Genomic DNA, 19,829 nt, shown 5'->3' on the forward strand with positions numbered 1-19,829 from the left:
AAACCAATAATAGAAATATGTTTCCTTAATGCGGACAAAACAAATATCTGAAACCAACAATCAATATCTTGCAGAATGGTGAAATATTAGAAGGGTTCTGATTAAAATGAGGAATATGAGAGGAGTGATCAGTATCACCTCTATTAATCAACATTGTTTTGGAATTTCTACTCCAGACAATAAAATAAGAAAAGGAAATAGGGACTTCCCTGGTGGCGCAGTGGTTAAGAATCCGCCTGCCGGTGAAGGGGACACGGGTTCGAGCCCTGGTCCGGGAAGATCCCACCTGCTGTGGAGTGACCTGGCCCGTGCACCACAACTACTGAGCCTGCACTCTAGGTCCCGCGAGCCACAACTACTGAGCCTGCGTGCCACAACTGGAGAAAGCCTGCACACAGCAATGAAGACCCAATGCAGCCAAAAATATATAAATAAATTTATTTTTAAAAAGGAAAGGAAATACAGCATAACTACTTGAAAGGAAGAAAAGAAAGAAAATGATGATAGACTAAACATTACTTGCAAATGATATGATTAGCTGAAGAACCAAATCCAATCTACTGAAAATCTTTTAGAAAATTGAATACAAAGCCATTTAGGAAATACTAAAAAAATCAGTAACACATTAGACAATAGCATATGAAAAAATACCCATCTATAAAAATAGCAACAATTTAAAATACATGCTAATAACATTAACATGAAATATATTGTAGAAGATTTCTTCACTTAAACTACAAAATAATATTGAAGGATATGAATGTAGCTAATATATGAATTATATATGAATATAGCTAAGTGGAGAGTCACGTGTATTCTTTGATATAAAGGTTTAAGTATTACAAAGATTTCAGTTTTTTCTAAACTAATCTATAAATTTAATACAGCTTTAATAATTGCCCCAATGGGATTTCTTTTAATTGAAAATTAATTCTGAAATTCATATGGTCAAATAAATATAAAAGTTGCTAATAAAATTTTTTTTTTCGGTACGCGGGCTTCTCACTGTTGTGGCCTCTCCCGTTGCGGAGCACAGGCTCCGGACGCGCAGGCTTAGCGGCCATGGCTCACGGGCCTAGCCGCTCCGCGCGCAGTATGTGGGATCTTCCCGGACCGGGGCACGAACCCATGTCCCCTGCATCGTCAGGCGGACCCTCAACCACTGCACCGCCAGGGAAGCCCAAAAGTAGCTAATAAAATTTTGATTAACAGAGTACTGGGGAGTAATTGCCTTACCATATGTGAAAATATTTTTTAAAGCCTAAATAATTAAGATGTGATCAATGAATTTTATAAATCCAATTACTGAACAAATATAAAAGACCTAAAACAGACCCAAGTATCTTTAGAAATGTGGTGTGTGATGAAAGATGCATTTTCAGTTAGAAAGTAAAAAATTAGTACATAGTTTGAGGACAACTGACTGATCATTTGGAAAACCATCAAATACAGCATATCAAAAATAATTTTCAGATTTATTAAAGGTAAATATGAAACTATAGAAGTACTGTATGAAAATATGGGTGAATATTTTACATAATCTTAGGATAAAGGTTGTGCTTTTCAAAGAATGACCCCCAAAGACAAAAACCACAGAGTAAAAACTGACAGTTTTGATTATCTATACTTTAATCATACTCTCTGCAGAAATAAACAAAGAAAACACTTTAAAGGAAAAAAATATAGATAGTAACTTATATGAGACCCATATATATTCTTTTTCTTTTTTTTTTTTTTTTTGGCTGCGTTGTGTCTTTGTTGCTGCCCGCGGGCTTTCTCTAGTTGCCGCGAGCGGGGGCTACTCTTCGTTGCGGTGCATGGGCTTTTCATTGCGGTGGTTTCTCTTATTACGGAGCAGGGGCTCTAGGCGCGCGGACTTCACTCGTTGTGGCACACGGGCTCAGTAGTTGTGGCTCGTGAGCTCTAGAGCATAGGCTCAGTAGTTGTGGTGCACGGGCTTGGTTGCTCTGCAGCAGGGCTCAAACCCGTGTCCCCCGCATTTGCAGGCAGCTTCTTAACCACTGCACCACCAGGGAAGTCCTGTATTCTTAATATATAACAAGAGTTTTAAAATCCATGTGGAAAAAACCCGCAAACAGAACTTTTATATGGCAAAAATCACGTACAGGCTGTCCATAAAAGAACAAATGGAAGACAAATACATGTTCAAAGAAAATCAGAGAGAAGCAAATACAACTAGTAATAAAGTGCCATTTATACTCTTTGAGCTGGTAATTTCACCCCAAGGGTTTTTATGCTAAAGAAATCATTGACATGCTCCAAGATTTTGTCTAGAAGGATGCAAGTAATTGTATTTCTTGTATGTGTGAAAAACTGGGGAAAAACTAAATGCATTAAGTATAAGAGAGATTGGGTTAAACAAATCACAGCACATCCATACAAGAAAAATGAAAACACAAAAATGTTTCAACACAGTGAAAGGTTTTCTCAGTAAGCTGGAAAGTTTCCAAAGTAGATTATAAAACAATATAAGAAAAAAAAGACATTTTATTATACACATATACACACAGTAAAGGACATAAGGATATTAACATAATTAAGGTTAACTTTTAATGTTTGTCCTTTTATGTATCTATAGTTTTCTAAATTTGCTCCAAAAAGACTGGACGGAAATCTACCAAGACATCACTTTTGATATTTTTGTGGTAGGTCTTATGAGTGGTTTTTTTACTCCCCTTATTTCTACTCCCTTTTTTTTCAAAATCTTGTTTATGTACCAGCTTCATTGAGATATAATCCACATATCCTAAAGTGTACGACTTGAAGTGTACAATTCAATGGTTTGGGGTGTATTCACGTAGTTTGGCAACTATCATTAGAAATCATTTTAGAACATGTTCATTATCCTAGAAAGAAATTCCATACCCATTAGCAGCTATGCCTTGTTTCCCCCCAATTCTGGGCAACCACTAATCTACTGTCTGTATCTGTGGACTTGCCTGTTCTGCACGTTTCATATAAATCGACTCATGGAATATGTGACTTTTTGTGACCGACTGCTTTCACTTAGCATGGTGTTGTTAAGGTTTATCCATGGTGCAGCATGTGTCAGTATTTCCTTTTTGTTGCCAAATAAGATTCCAGTGCCTTGGTTTGCCACATTCTGTTTATCCATTCATCAGTTAACAGGCATTAGGGTTGTTTCCACTTGGGGGCTGTTGGGAATATTGCTGCTGGGAACATTCATGTACATGTGATTGTGTGGACGTTATGTTTTCATTTCTCTTGGGTGCATACCTAGGAGTGGAATTTCTGGGTCATATGGTAGCTCAGTGTTTAACCTCATGAGGAAATGACAGACTGTTGTCCAAACCGACTGCACCATTTTACATTCCCACCAGCGGTATATGAGGGTCCCAATTTCTCCACATCCTCACCAGCACTTGTTTTGCATGTTTTTTATTAGAGCCATCCTAAAGGGTATGAAGTGGTATCTCATTATGGTTTCGATTTGCATTTCCCTGATGACTAATGATGTTGAGTATCTTTTCGCATGCTTACTAGCCATTCATATACTTTCTTGAGAGTAATGTTCAGATCCTTTGCCCTTTTGTTAATTGGGGATATTTGTCTTTTTACTGTTGAGTACTGAAAGTCAAAACCCCTTTAAAAGATCCTGTGTAGCTTGAGAGCATTAGCCAAGCAACGCTTGGAAAATAGAGAAAATCCAAAGATCCGGATGATAATCTGGAGATCGCATATCACTGCCCTGTCAGAGGCATTTCATCAGAAAAGCACGTGAGGGCTTGATCCCGAATCCCTTCCACCTGCCAGCGGCAGAGCCTGCCCCTGCCGTCCTGTGGTCATCCGCAGCCACTTCCGGACCCTGGTGGTCTGAGCAACGATGATCACAGCTTTCTCGGCAGTTGGGTCCCTACAGCTGCTCGTGGGATTGTGTCAGAGCCGCCTTTACAAATGTTTGTCTCCACTGTGTTAGATGCCAACCCTTTCATGGGAAAACTGAGTCCAATGTCTTAAGGAGACCCTTCAGACAGGCACATAAATAAATTCCTTTAAGGAAGTTTGGGTTTGCTGAAGATTTTCTGGAAATTTTGCAAACACATACTTGGATCTCATTCACAACTAAAGATTACTTGCCCACGTGAAGGCCCAAACTATTTATTTAATAAGTCGCAACTTTCCACCTCATTTGTGCAAAGCCAAGGGATTATTTTAACATAATCATAGCTGGTGGATTAAAATGCCTTCTTACAAATGAGTCTGTTTATACACTTAAGGGACTTGTAGCTTGGGCCCCCATCAACTCTCTTCCTCTACACTTCTAGACTGATGCATCTTCTAATTGAGACACCTTATTTTATTTTATTGATAAAACCACCACTATTTTATTTATACTCGCAGCTTCTGTGGGCCAGGGGTTGACACAGGGTGCAGTAAGGATGACCTGTCTCTGCTTCTCAGTGTCGGGGACCCCTTGTCTAAAAGCCAAACAGTGTCACTTCCACTGTATTTTATTGGTCAAAGTAGTCACAAGGGAATCTAACTTCAACTCTTGATAGAAGGTATGTAAAGAGCATTTGTGGCTATTTTTTTAAAATCTGCAAAAATTCTCAGTCAACACTGGTGGAATAAAGAACGAATCAACAAATGGATTGTGATATCTCTAGGCAGATGGTCTCAAGTATCAGCCAATGAGAGCCTCATCCTGCCCGATTCCTCCAAAGGATAGAACAGAAAAACATGGTTTCTTCATGCTGTCCTCTCTGCTTCCTTTTCTGGCCAATGGTATTGCACCCTCATCCTAAGTGTGGCAAAGATGCATCTGTGCCCACTGCCCACAGATGTACCTGCTACCAGCAGTTGGGGAGTGAGGTCAGGGAAGCGAGAAAGAAGCTGACATTCGGGCCTTGGGCTGGGGACTCCACGCATCCTCTCTTTCAAGCCTCACAGCATGACGTGAGCTATTTCATACCCATTTCAGACAAGGAAGCAGAGGGCAGAAGAGGCTGGGTCACTCTAACAGACACCACTGGTGCCCTACGGCACTGCAGCCTCAGCTGCATGCAGCAGGCGAGCTCAGACTCACCTCAGGCTGACAGCATCCCATGTCAAGATGTGGTGTCTGGGACTTCCCTGGTGGCCCAGTGGATAAGACTCCCAACGCAGGGAGCCCGGGTTTGATCTCTGGTCAGGGAACTAGATCCCACATGCATGCCACAACTAAGGAGCCCGCCTGCTGCAACTAAGCAGCCCGCCTGCCGCAACTAAGACCCGGCACAACCAAATAAATAAATAAATATATTTTTTTAAAAAAAACCAAAACGATGTGGTGTCCTTCTCCTCTGCACCAGGGACTCCCCTGCAAGGGTCCAGTTGTAGGCGAAGCCCAGGGTGTGGAGGTGCTTCCCTGATCTTGGGTTTTCTTCCTTTTCTCTTTCACTCTCCTCACTGTCTCGCCCCTCCTTTCTTGCACTCACCTCCCATGTAAACTATCTGCACTAAAGTCCTGTCTCAGGCTCTGATTTTGGGTTGACCCTAAACCAAGATACCGACTTGTCCATTTTCTGGAAAAACTAGGATTTGAAAAACTCTGATCTGAACTTGGTTTAGACCACAGAACCTGAGGAGTGGTGTGAGTCAAGCGGCCCCTCAAGACTTTTTCCACTGTCAGCCAGATTCAGTAGAAGAAGAGCTGGGCATGGGGAGAGGGTGAGGATAAAAGAGTGGATGGGACGGTTGCTTACGGTCACTGTTTCTCCTGCAGCCCTCTCTTGAATAAGACTTTATCAAGATGGGCATGAACAAGTCAGTGAAGGAGGACATGAATCAGTGCATTCAGTCTTCTAACACTTTAACTTCCTTCTCAAGTGATTTCTGGAACTGCAGTCAATGACAGTAGTTGCCGTACCACTCATGAGCACTGTAGCACGTAGAGGCCTCTCCCAAGGTGGGTGTAGAGACGTCACACGGACCTCATTTTAATGCAGGCTAAGATGGAGCTTAGCCAGTGTGGCTCCAGGACCCTGACTTCTGTGTCATATATTGTCAGTGGCATATACCATGCTAGAGAACTTTCCATGAAGTGAAACTGAAGAATATGGATACTACCCCCAAAAGGGTTTAAAAACCATCTAAGACACAAATAAGCTTGAACTTAGATCTTTAGTATTTCTTCTAAGCAGCATATGGTTAAGTCTTGCTTTTTTATCCAATCTGATAAACTTGGCCTTTTAATTGGGGCATTTAGACCATTTATATTTAATGTGATTATTGTTATGGTTCATTTATGGATCGTTTTCTATGTTCCTATTTGTCCTTTGTTCCCTTTTTCCTCTTTTCCTGCCTTCTTTTTGAATTTTTTTATGATTTCATTGTATCTCCTTTTTTGTATTATTAGCTGTAACTGTTTTGGTATCTTAATGGTTGCTGTAGCGCTTATAATATACATCTTAACTTATCAGAGTCTATCTTCAAGCAATATTATACTACTTCACGTACAGTATAACAGTCTCACAGTAGTGTGCATCCATGTTTTCCCCTCCTGGCTTTTACATTACTGATTTATTTCACAGGAAAATAATCTTGGGAATTCCTTGGTGGTTGGGTTCAATTCCTGGTCAGGAAACTAAGATCCTGCATGCCGCGTGGTGTGGCAAAAAAAAAAAGAAAAAAAAACTTACATCTTTACTCATGGTTACCATTTCCAGTGGTTTTCATTCCTTTGTGTAGATTCATATTTTCATGTGGTGTTATTTCTCCTGTGGCGTAAAGATGTTTTTAACATTCTAATAATGATGGTGTGCTGGTGCTGAACTATTTCAGCTTTTGTATGTCTGAAGGAGTCTTTATTTCACCTTTATTTTTGAAAGATATTTTCACTTGATATAGAATGCTAAGTAGACAGGTTTTTTTTTCAATACTTTAAAATATTATCTTCTTACTTACACTGTTTCTGACAAGAAATCAACTGTCATATTTATCTTTGTTCCTTTGTATGTAAACATGTCTCTTTTTTTTTCCCTCTGTATTCTTTGAAGACTTTCTCTTTTCTTTTCTTTTTAATTAATTAATTTTTGGCTGTGTTGGGTCTTCATTGCTGCGCGTGGGCTTTCTCTAGTTGCAGCGAGTGGGGACTACTCTTCATTGCGGTGTGCGGGCTTCTCATTGCGGTGGCTTCTCTTGTTGCGGAGCACGGGCTCTAGGCGCGCCGGCTTCAGTAGTTATGGCTCGCAGGCTCTAGAGCACAGGCTCAGTAGTTGTGGCGCATGGGCTTAGTTGCTCCATGGCATGTGGGATCTTCCCCAACTAGGGCTCAAACCTGTGTCCCCTGCATTGGCAGGCGGATTCCTAACCACTGCACCACCAGGGAAGTCCTGAAGACTTTCTCTTCATCACTGGTTTTGAGACATTTATGATGTGCCCTGGTGTAATTTTCACATTTCTCGTGCTTGGGGTTTATCACCATTCACTTGCAGGAAGAATTAATTTCAAAATTTAATTTTAAAGTGCTGGTTTCACTTGAGAATGTCCTTGATGAAGAAGTAAAAATATTAATAATATTAATTGTATTAAAGTCTGAAATTGTCAGTATGTATAAAGTGACTTCTGCTGCATACCAAAGCATGCTGGTTGTGTCAAGGAAAAGCGCTCGTGCAGTTGTTTGAGTTGTGAGCTGAACTAGCTGCTTTTTCCACAAACACCGTGTTTTTACTTGAAAGAATGACAACAAACTATGGTTATTCAAACTTGTGTGTTTGGCAGGTAGTCTTCTTAAAAAGTTAAAATGAGCCTGTCACTTCAAGGAAAGCAGTCGATAGTATTTGTTGTCAGTGATAAAATTCAAACTTTTTAGTGAAAGTTTGAATTTTGGAAAAGTTGTAGCCACCACCATCATCATGACCAATACCTAACCATATCTTCTGATGCGATACATGGTGAAATTAACAAGTGTGATTTTTTTTTATATTGTATAATGTAATGTGTCAACATTTAGAAGATCTGTGTAATCTGGTAAACCAGTATTTTCCAAATGATCAATACATGATGTTCAGAATCATGTATGGGTAAAAGATTCAGTCAAAGTGTTAGACCAAAATCTATTTTCACATAACAGAGTGTGAAAATTTCATTGATATAGTCAGCGAATCACATTTCAATTAACCTTTAAGACACTATCACTTGTCAAGGCTCAGGAAACTATCAAAGAAGAATATCAATAATTACCTTAAAAAACTTCTCCCCCCTCCAACTAGCCTCCATGTGAGGCTATATTTTCTTCATATTCCTCAAGTAAAACAACATATTGTAATAGATTTTGTGCACAGCAGATGATAGAATACAGCTATCTACTATGAAGCAAGGCATTAAAGAGATTTTCAAAAATGCCAAACAGTAATTCAGAGATAATTTTTTAGGTATCTTATTGAATAAAGCAGAGAAACCCTTGAGACATTTCCACTAAGATCAGGAACCAGGCAAGAACGCCCACTATCTCTACTACTAGTCAACACTGTAATAGAGATATTAGCCCATGTAATTAAACAAGAGAAATCAGAGGCAAAAACTGTGTAAAGAAGAAGGAAAACTATCTCTGTTTTAAATTATATGATAATATACCTACAAAAGCCCAGTGAATCAATAATAAAATTAACTGAAGCAATAATTCAGTGAAGTAACACAATACAAAGTTAATATACAAAAGTCAATAGTCTTTGTATACATAAACAATACACAGAAGCGTAAGGGTAGAGAAAACCCCATTTATAATAGCAAGAAGGAAGGAGAAATACTTAGGATGGGGGAGTAGGAAGACCCTGAGCTCACCTCCATCCATGGGCACACCAAAATTACAACTATTTACAGAACAATTACCAATGAGAACAACCTGAAGACTAGGAGAAAAGATTTTCCACAACTAAAGAGATAAAGAAGGAACCACAGGGGCTTCCCTGGTGGCGCAGTGGTTGAGAGTCTGCCTGCTGATGCAGGGGACACGGGTTCGTGCCCCGGTCCGGGAAGATCCCACATGCCGCGGAGCGGCTGGGCCTGTGAGCCATGGCTGCTGAGCCTGCGTGTCTGGAGTCTGTGCTCCGCAACGGGAGAGGCCCACTTACCGCAAAAAAAAAAAAAAAAAAAAAAGAAGGAACCACAGTAAGATGGGTGGGAGGGGCAAACATGCCATATAGTCAAGACCCACATCCCCAGGGAGGTGACCTACGAACAGGAGGATAATCACAATTGCAGAAATTCTCCCCATAGAGTGAGGGGTCCAAGCCCCACATCGGACTCCCTGGACTGAGAGTCCTGCATCAGGAAGACAAGCCCCCAGACATCTGGCACTGAAGGCCAGCAAGGCTTGCGTACATACGTGTGATGGTGTTGGGAAAATGGACAGCACATGCAAAAGAATCCAACTGGACTACTTTCTCACATCATACCACGAAAAGATCAAGATGGATTAAAGACTTAAATGTAAAACCTGAACCCATAAAACTCTGTGAACTAAAATATACTATGCTCTTTGACATCCATCTTAGCAATTTTTTTTTGGATATGTCTCCTTAGGCAAGGGAAACAAAAGCAAAAATAAACAAGTGGGACTACATCAAACTAAAAAGCTTTTGCACAGAGAAGGAAACTAGCATTAAAATGAAAAGGCAGTCTACTGGATGGGAGAAGATATTTGCAAATGATATATCTGATAAGGGGTTAATATCTAAAATATACAAAGAACTCAGCATCCAAAAAGCAAACAACCCAATTAAAAATTGGGCAGAGGGTCTGAATAGACCCTCTGAATAGACCCTTTCTAAAGAAGACTACAGATGGCCAACAGACACATGAAAAGATGCTCAACCTCACTAATCATCAGGGAAATGCAAATCAAAACCACAGTGAGATAATCACCTCACACCTGTCAGAATAGCTGTTATCAGAAAAACAACAAATAATAAGTGTTGGCAAGGATGTGGAGAAGAGAACCCTCATGCACTGTCAGTGGTCATGTAAATTCGTGCAGCCACTATGGAAACAAAATGGAGGTTCCTCAACAAATTAAATATAGAACTACCATCTGATTCAGCAGTTCCACTTCTGGGCATTTTTCCAAAGAAAACAAAAATACTAATTCAGAAAGATATATGCACCCTTATGTTCATTGCAGCATTATTCACAGTGGCCAAGATGTGGAAGCAACCTAAGTGTCCATTGATAGATGACTGGATAAAAAAGATGTGGTATATATACACAACTAAATATTGCTCAGCCATAAAAAAAAAAAAATGAAATCTTGCCATTCGTGACAGCCTGGTTGGACCTAGAGCGTATTATATTGATACTAAGTGAAATAAGTCAGGCAGAAAAAGACAAATACCATATGATTTCACTTCTATGTGGAATCCAAAAAACAAGACAAACAAATGAACAAGATAAAACAGAAACAGACTCATAGATACAGAGGATAAACGAATGCCAGAGGTATCAAATAAATAAGTAACAGGGATGTAACGTACAGCATAGGAAATGTAACAACTTTTAAGGTGACAGATGGTAACTAGACTTAGTGTGGTGATCACTTTATAAAAACATCAAGTCACTGTGTTGTACACCTGAAACTAATAGGTCATTTACACTTAAATTTTTTAAAAAATTTAAGTACTTAGGAATTTTCATAAGTATACAAAGTACAAGTATATATGAGGAAATTTTTAATACAGTTCTGGAAGACACAAAAGCAGGCGTACAAATGGAAAACATCCCCTGTTCTTGAGTAGGACAATTCAACTTTATAAAGATGTCAGTTCTCCTGAAGTTGGTTTATAAATTTAATTCAGTCCTAATAAAAATAACAGCAAACTATTTATGGAGTTAAATAAGTTGATACTAAGTTCATGTGAAAAAATAAACGTCTAAGAATAGACAAGAAAACAATGAAAAAGAAAATCTACAAGGGAGGAATAGCCCTGCCAGATACTAAAACATACAATAAATCCTCTGTAATTAAAATCCTGTGGTACTAATGCTTGATGGACAATTGGCCTGTGGAATAGAAGAGAAAGCCCAATATTAGACCCAAATACATATTAGAATTTATAGTATGATAAAGGTGGCATCTCACATCACTGCATTTTTAATAAATGTTAGTGGGACAACTGGATAGCCATTTAGAAAAAGATAAAATTAAATCCAATATGTCTCACACCGCTACACAAGAATAGCTCCAAATGGATTAGGGATCTAAATGTAAAAAAGGAAACCATAAAATGTCAGAGGAAAACAGGGCTGACTTTCTCTTTAACCCTGGTGTAGGAAATGGCTTTCTAATTATGACTCAGATACTAGAGGTAATAGATAGATGAATTTGACTACATAAAAATTATAAATTTTTTCAATCATCGTAAGGGAAGTCAAAAGACAAAGGCCCACCCGGGAGAACATATTCACAACATATATCACAAAGGCTTAATATGCCTGATATACGAAGAACTCCTGAAAATTGAGGGGCAAAGGATCAAAATCCCAATAGAAAAATGGGGAGGGGACTTCACTGGTGGCGCAGTGGTTAAGAATCCGCCTGCAGGGCTTCCCTGGTGGCGCAGTGGTTGAGAGTCCGCCTGCCAATGCAGGGGACACAGGTTCGTGCCCCGGTCCGGGAAGATCCCACACGCCGCAGAGCGGCTGGGCCCGTGAGCCATGGCCGCTGAGCCTGCGCGTCCGGAGCCTGTGCTCCGCAGCGGGAGAGGCCACAGCAGTGAGAGGCCCGCGTACCGCAAAAAAAAAAAAAAAAAAAGAATCTGCCTGCCGATGCAGGGGGCACGGGTTTGAGCCCTGGTCCAGGAAGATCCCACGTGCTGCAGCGCAACTAAGCCCGTGAGCCAGAACTACTGAGCCCATGTGCCACACTGAAGCACGTGCACCTAGAGCCCGTGCTCTGCACCAAGAGAAGCCAGCACAATGAGAAACCTGCACACCTCAATGAAGAGTAGCCCCTGCTCGCCACAACTAGAGAAAGCCCAGGCACAGCAACGAAGACCCAACGCAGCAAAAATTAAAATATATAAATTAAAAAAAGAAAACCTTTTTAAAAAAAATGGGGAAGATACACAAATAGACAATTCACTAAAAGATAAGATAAAAAAAATGATCCTCAAACATATGAAATGATGTGCAGACTCACTCATAATTAGAGAAATGCAAATTAAGACAGCACTGGAATACCATTTCTAACCTATCCAACTGACCAAAATTAAATCATATGACAGCATATTCTTGGCCAAGACTGGAGAAAAAGGCCTCTCATACCTTGTTGGTGGGAATGCACATTGGTACACTCCTTCTGGAGGGGAATTTGGCAACACCTAACAAAACTACATACATATACACTTACCTTGTAACCTAGAAATCCCACTTCTAGGGTAGGTGTGTCTTCTGGGTGTATCTGCACCTCCAATTCTTAAGAAAATGTGTGTGCACAAGATTATTCTTTGCAGCCTTGTTTGTAGTCACAAAGTATTGGAAACACCTAAATGTTCATACATAAGAGGGTGGTAGTGTTCAACCTTGGTTCCTCTACATAATGCAGCAATGTGCAATTCTGAAAAAAGAATAAGGAGGAGCTCTATGAATAATTACGGAGTGACTTTCAGGACATGCTGTGAAGTGAAATAAACAAAGCCCGAAAGAGCATCTACAGTGCACTGCCCTTCATAGGAGAAGAGGAGACAGATGCTCATTTGTGCAAAAGAAATACAGCAAAGGATAAAGCGGAAACATAAGGGGCTGGTTACCTCGAGCGGGGCGGGGGGGGGGGGGGGGAGGCAGAGAGGAGTGTGAAGAGGGTGGTGGGAATGAGGAGGGAGTGACATTTCTCTGGCCCTTACAGCTAGAGTCGTGTTAACACTCCCTTCACAGTCTGTAGTGATGGGCTGTCACTGTGCTTGTGTGATTCCATCACCGTGAACCTTCGATCTGACCTAGTGCGAAAATACTTAACGTTAAGTGTTATGCAGTATAAAAGGGAATTTTCTACTTAACAGCTCTTGTCTAGGAGATATCAGAGCAGAATGCTTGTTTCACTACAACAGTTCTAACCAACAACAATGAGGATTGTTTTAACCAATTCCTTCCTGTCCAGAGCACTGGTTTTTAGCGCTTAATCAGTTTCTCCTTTCTATCCCTTGAAAACCCTGACTTTACATCAGAAGGGTGAACACTGGTTATGTTCTTTTCCCTGGCAAGTTAGTCATTTTGGTTTTGGTGAGTTTTGTTTTTTGTTTTTGTTTATGATTCTGCCTCTGATGGTCTTTGATTTTTGGCAACAGATAAGTGAAATATTTACATAATTTGAGGTGCCCCTATACACTTCTTATCGAAATTTCTCTTATAACCAAGTGTTTTAGCCAAGTTTTGCAAATGTATAAATGAATAATTTGTTTCATCTTCCTTAAATCCCTCTGCATCATCCACAGATGCAGATGGTAATGTACCGTGAAATTATCAAAAGACATCAGGCAGAGAGAGGAGCAGGAAATGAGCGGGGGGTGGTTAATTCATTGGCAGCTTCCCAGACCCTGCAGGGTCAACAGTGGATCTGTATCTTTGACTGTGTAAATAAAATCATGGACGCTTTTACCCTTTTTCGATTCATCTTGGACATGTCGTTGATGACTCTGGCATTTCTCATTTCAGGAATGACCATACCCGAAGAAGATGCCGACGTGGGACAAAGCAGTAAATATTGCCTTGTGGCAATTGGAAGACTCCAGGTAAGAAAAAGCTCACAGCCTTTTTGATCTCCAGGGAAGGCTTATTATTGCAAAGAGCAAGAGCCTGTAGGTTTGGATGCCTTTTTCGAACTCCTGTGTCCTCAGTATTTTTGGGTTCTGTGTCTCACCCTGTGGGAGAAGGATGAGGCTGAATCTGGGAGAAGAAGGGGGGCAGGGACTCTGAGCTGCGGGCAGCAGAAGCAAGCTGTCCTTGCTTCACTGAGGGCCTGAGTCAGTCCGTCTCCACATGTGCGCCAGTTACTGCAAAGTTGAGCTCTGCTTACATCACACCCGGGTTTTTAAAATATTTTTTATTGAAGTATAGCTGATTTACAATATCATGTTGGTTTCAGGAGTACAGCAAAGCGATTCAGATATATAGAGAAAGATAAATAGAAATATAGATAGATAAACAGATACATAGACAGAGACATAGATAGACGCATAGGCACATAGATAGATATTGGGTTGGCCGAAACGTTCGTTCACGTTTTTCGGAAAAACACGAACGAACGTTTTGGCCAACCCATTGCATAGACAGGTATATCTTTTTCAGATTCTTTTCCATTATAGGTTATGACAAGATACTGAATATAGTTCCTCGTGCTACACAGTAGGACCTTGTTGTTTCACACCCCTGTTTAATCCCCTTGAATGTTGCCCCATCATCTGCAAGATAAAGCACTCACTCGTCTTACAGCCCCACCTCCTTCCTCCCCCCTCATGCCCTGTTCCCAAACGACAGCACGCCCTTTCCACAAGCCCACCGTGCACTTCCCCACTGTTGCAGGTGTCCATGGGCTGTTCCTTCTGCCTGGTGTTTCCTTGTTTCCCTTCTTCTCCTTTTACAACTCCTTCTCCTCTTGTTTACTTCCTATTTCGTCATCCTTCAAGATCCAGTGAAATGACTCCTTTATCTGCTTAGTCAAAATGAATCACCCCCTCCTCCCTACACGCCTGGCATTACGTTTATATGTCAGTTCTTCACTGTCTGTGTTCGTATAGTTAGTTGAGGGCAGTCCCCTTCCTTGCAAGCTCCTCAAGGGCAAAAAATGTGTCTTTTTAATCTTTTGAGAATTAGATATGCTGAATAATGTATATAAAGTCCGCTGGCTTCATGCCTGGCACACACAGTAGCCACTCAGTCTTTCTCATTGTGGCATCGAGGGCCCTCCCCGTACTGATGAAGGGGCCATGACAGATGTAGTTCAGAGGACACTGACCTTTCACATCCCTGGTTTCCTAGGTCTTACCATTTTCAGACAGATGAATAAGCTATTCCATTCACATGTGATAAGCATTGGTTATTCCTTGCAAATGGGGAAGAAAGAACACTTGGGTAAATTCAGTTCACAAATATAGACTTTCCAAATATTTTGACCAGTTCCTTAGACTCATTTCCCATCCTTAGTAATGGGAAGGTGGGGGAAGGGAAGGGTGTTAACATTTCTGAGCACCAGCTGTGTGCCAGGTGTTGTGCCAGGGTTTGACGTGCAGTGTCGCTCTGAATCTCACAACCACCCTATGAGGTTACAACTTCCTAATTCCCAGGGACTGATAAGGAAACGGGCTCAGAAATGTAAAGAAAGTGGTCCACTCTTCCGGTGAGTCCAGGGTGTGGCCAAGGCAGTTTGAAACATTTTAAACTCATTGTACTCATGACCTGGAAGGATCTGTGAAATTAAATCCACATGGGGGAATTCCTTGGTGGCGCAGTGGTTAAGAATCCGCCTGCCAATGCAGGGGACACGGGTTCGAGCCCTGGTCCGGGAAGACCCCACATGCCGCGGAGCAGCTAAGCCCGTGCACCACAACTACTGAGCCTGCGCTCTAGAGCCCGCGAGCCACAAGTGTTGAGCCCACATGCCACAACTACTGAAGCCCGCGCGCCTAGAGCCCGTGCTCCGCAACAAGAGAAGCCGCCGTAATAAGCCTGTGCACCGCAACGAAGAGTAACCCCAGCTCACCGCAACTAGAGAGCCCGTGCGCGGCAACGAAAACCCAACGCAGCCAAAAATAAACAAATTAATAAATTAATTAATTTTTTAAAAAATCCACACGGATTGTTCCCATTCTCTAACTCAGTCTCCATCACCACCTCCCTGTGGATTTCTCCATCCAGGTGACCAGCTCTCCTGTGTGCATGGACATGAGCGGGATGTCGGTGCCAACGGAATTCTTATCCCGGCATAACTCTGACGGGATCATCACATTTGTGGACCCAAGATGCATCAGTGTGATTGGCTACCAACCCCAGGTAGGTGGTTTTGAGCTCATGGCAGTCAGCTAGAGATTTAGTTTTACTTAAAATGCACCTACTTCATTTGTTCGAGATATTGTACATCACAATATAGGGAAACACAGGGTAAAAATCCATCTCCCTACCTGGGTACAGTAATGTCCTTCCAAAGCAAAAAAGAACATTGTATGCCACCGCACTGCTTAAAATTAACTCTCCATTTTTTGTCCTAACCACTTCGTTTAATCTAAATGATTTTTCTCAAACTAGAATTAAGATGCTCTATGAAAAAGAGACTCTCTGATCAATTAAGTTTGATTAACACCAAACGGAAAATCTCCTTAGAAACTTTAAAAGTATATTAGTGTGAAAGATGCTGAAAAGTCTTAAAGATGTTCAATTAATTTTGTCTAACTGCTTGTTTCTCAAATGTATTTGGAACCTCTTTTTACAGGGGGCACATTTTCAAGGCCTTTCTTTAAAAAAAGTCCATGAGAAACACAGAAGTCATAAGAAACACCAAAAGGCAGGAGAGATTGTTCCAAATTAAGATAAACCAAAGAGATAGAATAATAATATTAATGTAAGAGCCTTAATTGGGTCCTCAGCCTGAAGACTTATAAAGGACATTTGGGAGGAAATGTTAATATGTATGGAATAATGGGTGATTTTATCAAATAACTATTGATTTTTTTTTAGGCATAATATGGTATATTATGGATTTGTGAGATGGTGTCATTTTTATGAGATACATATTTCAGGGGAAGTGTCATGATTTCTGCTAATTATTTTCAAATGATTCAACAAAAAATTTTAAAATATGTGTATATGAAAGATATTTCATTTCTATATATTTTATGTTTCACTTATATATTTATGTTTACATATATATGAAAGAAAGAGGAAAATGCAAATGTGGCAAAATATTGACAATTGATGAATCAAGCTAAACAACACACAGGTGTTTATTATACCACCCTTTCAACTTTTCTGTAGATTTAAATTTTCAAAATAAAAAGCATTTGAACAAAAAAGAAAGAAAAAAAAGGAACAAAGTTTGGGATATGTTGATATGAGTATTTTAATTATATATATATTTTTATAAATTTGTTTATTTTATTTATTTTTGGCTGAATTGGGTCTTTGTTGCTGCACGCGGGCTTTCTCTAGTTGCGGCAAGCGGGAGATACTCTTTGTTGCAGTGTGCGGGCTCATTGCGGTGGCTTCTCTTGTTGCAGAGCACAGGCTCTAGGCACGTGTGCTTCAGTAGTTGTGGCACACAGGCCCAGTAGTTATGGCTCACAGGCTTAGTTGCTCCGTGGCATGTGGGATCTTCCCGGACCAGGGCTCGAACCCGTGTCCCTGCATTGGCAGGCAGATTCTTAACCACTGTGCCACCAGGGAAGTCCCCCATGTAGATTTAATTTCACAGCTCCTTCCAGGTCATGAGTACAATGCGTCTAAAATGTTTCAAACTGCCTTGGCCACACCCTGGACTCACCGGAAGAGTGGACCAGTTTCTTTACATTTCTGAGCCCCAGTTTCCCTATCAGCCACCAGGGAAGCCCACATATATATTTTAGAACAGACCAAATTGAAATATTGGAACCATTCATATAATTCTACATCTCTAGGTTGATGGCAAACTTCAGATTTTGGATTGGAATGATGGGGAAAATTCATCTGTTTCCAAAACCACCATAACCTCTGATGGCCCTCTGTTTCCAGCCAGATCCATTTATCCGCTGGCACCTTCCATGGGCATCTAGATGCTTTTTGGCACACAGATAAGACTTCCTTTCCACCATCAGTGTCCGCTCCCACTGAGGCCATTTGCGGGTTTGGGTTCTGATCGATGACTTAGTTTAAATCCTTTGCCATTTAAGGCATTTCCAACTGGACCACTTTCCTACAACGCATTTGCCTTTTGACGGTTTATCTTTTTATAGTTGGTTTCATTGCAAAACACTTTTGTTTGGGGTTAATGCTGGGTCCTTTGAATAAAACATAGAGGAGCAAAGGTAGGTAGTAAACAGGCTTTTAGCAAGTACAGTTATTTTATGATAACAGCATTTCTCCAGGCACGAGAGAGCTGCAGTTTCCCCATTTAAACAATTCCAGTTTTCATAGGCAACACATCTGTCCTCATGCTATCATTTGCGTGCTTTTTGTTTATTAAAATGTTTATTACAGTTTGCCTGTGCAGTTTGCCTCTCCAAGGCAAACAAAAATAAAATTGCATTTTGAAGCCGCTGCTCTAATGCCTTAGCACAATTAGAAGTCGGTGTTGAACATGCCGAGAGGACTGAGGATAGCGTACCAGACGCCAGCTCCATGATTGCTCAAAGAGAAAATTTGCATCCACTTCTTTTCCCCTAATGATGGTGTGAGCTAAAGGGTTGAAGGGGGTGTATGTGAGCGCTCTTGTCTAACGGTGAGATATAAAAAATGAAATGTGGGATTGGAGATGATTAAAGCTTGTCTCTTTATTTAGGATCTTCTAGGAAAGGACATTTTGGAATTCTGCCACTCTGAGGACCAGAGCCATCTGCGGGAGAGCTTTCAGCAGGTACCATCAGTGCTCATTTACAGGTGACGTAGAAGCCGGCTACACACGGATGTAGTCCTTCGATGTGCCAGGCAGGCCAAGCAGGGTCCCACCGAAGGCATCAGTCAGGGCCCCTGCCGTGAAGGGGCTCACAGTCCAGCGGGGACGGCAGACCATCAGGAAGGAATTTCTGTTCGTGGGAGAAGAGCAGAGGAGGGAGAGGTTGACAGTGTGGGGAAGAGGCCGGAACAGTCTCCGAGGGGAGGCAACAATTGAGATGGGTCTTAAAAGATGAGCAGAGAAGAAACGACATTCTAGACTGAGGGGCCAGCACCTGAGATGCAAAAGAGCATGGCTTTTGGGGCGAGTTATGAGTAGTTCCTCACGGCTGGAGTGACCCTGGCCGGCTTGTGGGGAGGAGGTGGGCAGTGATCAAAGATGAGGCCGGTGAGGCCAAGTTCTGAAGGGCCTCACGTGCCATTGCAAGGTGCTTAAATCCTCTCCTGAGTCGTTTAAGTGCGGATTCCCTTGAGGATTTGAAGTGGAGCAGTGTTTTTGAAAAACAATTTTGGCAGCCCAGGTATGCAGAAGAGACAAGGGTACGAAATAACTGGAACAAAAGACAAATTGGGAGCCTGCTTCAGTCGCCCAGGTGAGAGGCGGTGAGACCTGAAATGGGGTAGGAGCAGCAGAGGAGGCGGTTGTGGGGTTAGTGATGCTTTGGATAGAGACAGTGAAGGAGAGAGAAGGATTGAGGATGACCGTGAGGGTCTGAGAGGAAGGCCACACTACTGACTGCATCCCGAGCAGCATTATGACCAGCTGCTGTTTATTGAGCACCTACTATGTGCCAGGCGCTATGGAAATCCCTTTCGCACACACTGCTTTCCTGAATCTTCACGACAGTCACGGGAGATGGGCATTATTATCTTCATGCTACAGGTGAGTCAAGTGAAGCTCAGTGAAGGAAGAGCACCTTAGGGCAGGCTTCTCACTGAGGACCTGCCACCTCCTGAGCCCGGGTCCACCTGGGAGGAGAGAGAGAGAGCCAGTTTCACAAAGGGCTCCGGCGACTCGCTTCAGCCCCCGCAAAGAAAAGGACGGGTAATGTTACAGCAGAGGGGCCTTTAAATGACTTTTTAAGAGGGAATAATAGTTCGTCATTCATCTGAGAGAATAAGTCCTTGACATTCTGCTTTACAAGTGTTTCAGAATGAGGGCCTCTGACAGCTGAGCTCTCCTATTAAAGGCCTGGGTATGTCTGCACAAATAGATCTAGTGCTCCAATTACACGCCT

The 19,829-nt window shown here is 41.5% G+C and overlaps 1 protein-coding gene across 8 annotated transcripts in view; it reads left to right on the plus strand.

Moving 5' to 3' along the window:
• The window catches only part of ARNT2 (aryl hydrocarbon receptor nuclear translocator 2), a 203,148-nt gene that overhangs the window by 134,685 nt on the left and 48,634 nt on the right, over positions 1-19,829 (plus strand). For all 8 annotated transcript variants that reach the window (XM_060293758.1, XM_060293759.1, XM_060293757.1 and 5 more), the window contains exons 9-11: positions 13,669-13,745; positions 15,868-16,002; positions 18,479-18,553. In XM_060293758.1, coding sequence (XP_060149741.1) covers positions 13,669-13,745; positions 15,868-16,002; positions 18,479-18,553 — 287 coding nt within the window. The remainder of the gene's footprint in view (positions 1-13,668; positions 13,746-15,867; positions 16,003-18,478; positions 18,554-19,829) is intronic.

The sequence above is a fragment of the Globicephala melas genome, chromosome 2 (genome assembly GCF_963455315.2).
Source record: "Globicephala melas chromosome 2, mGloMel1.2, whole genome shotgun sequence".
Classification (NCBI taxonomy): domain Eukaryota; kingdom Metazoa; phylum Chordata; class Mammalia; order Artiodactyla; family Delphinidae; genus Globicephala; species Globicephala melas.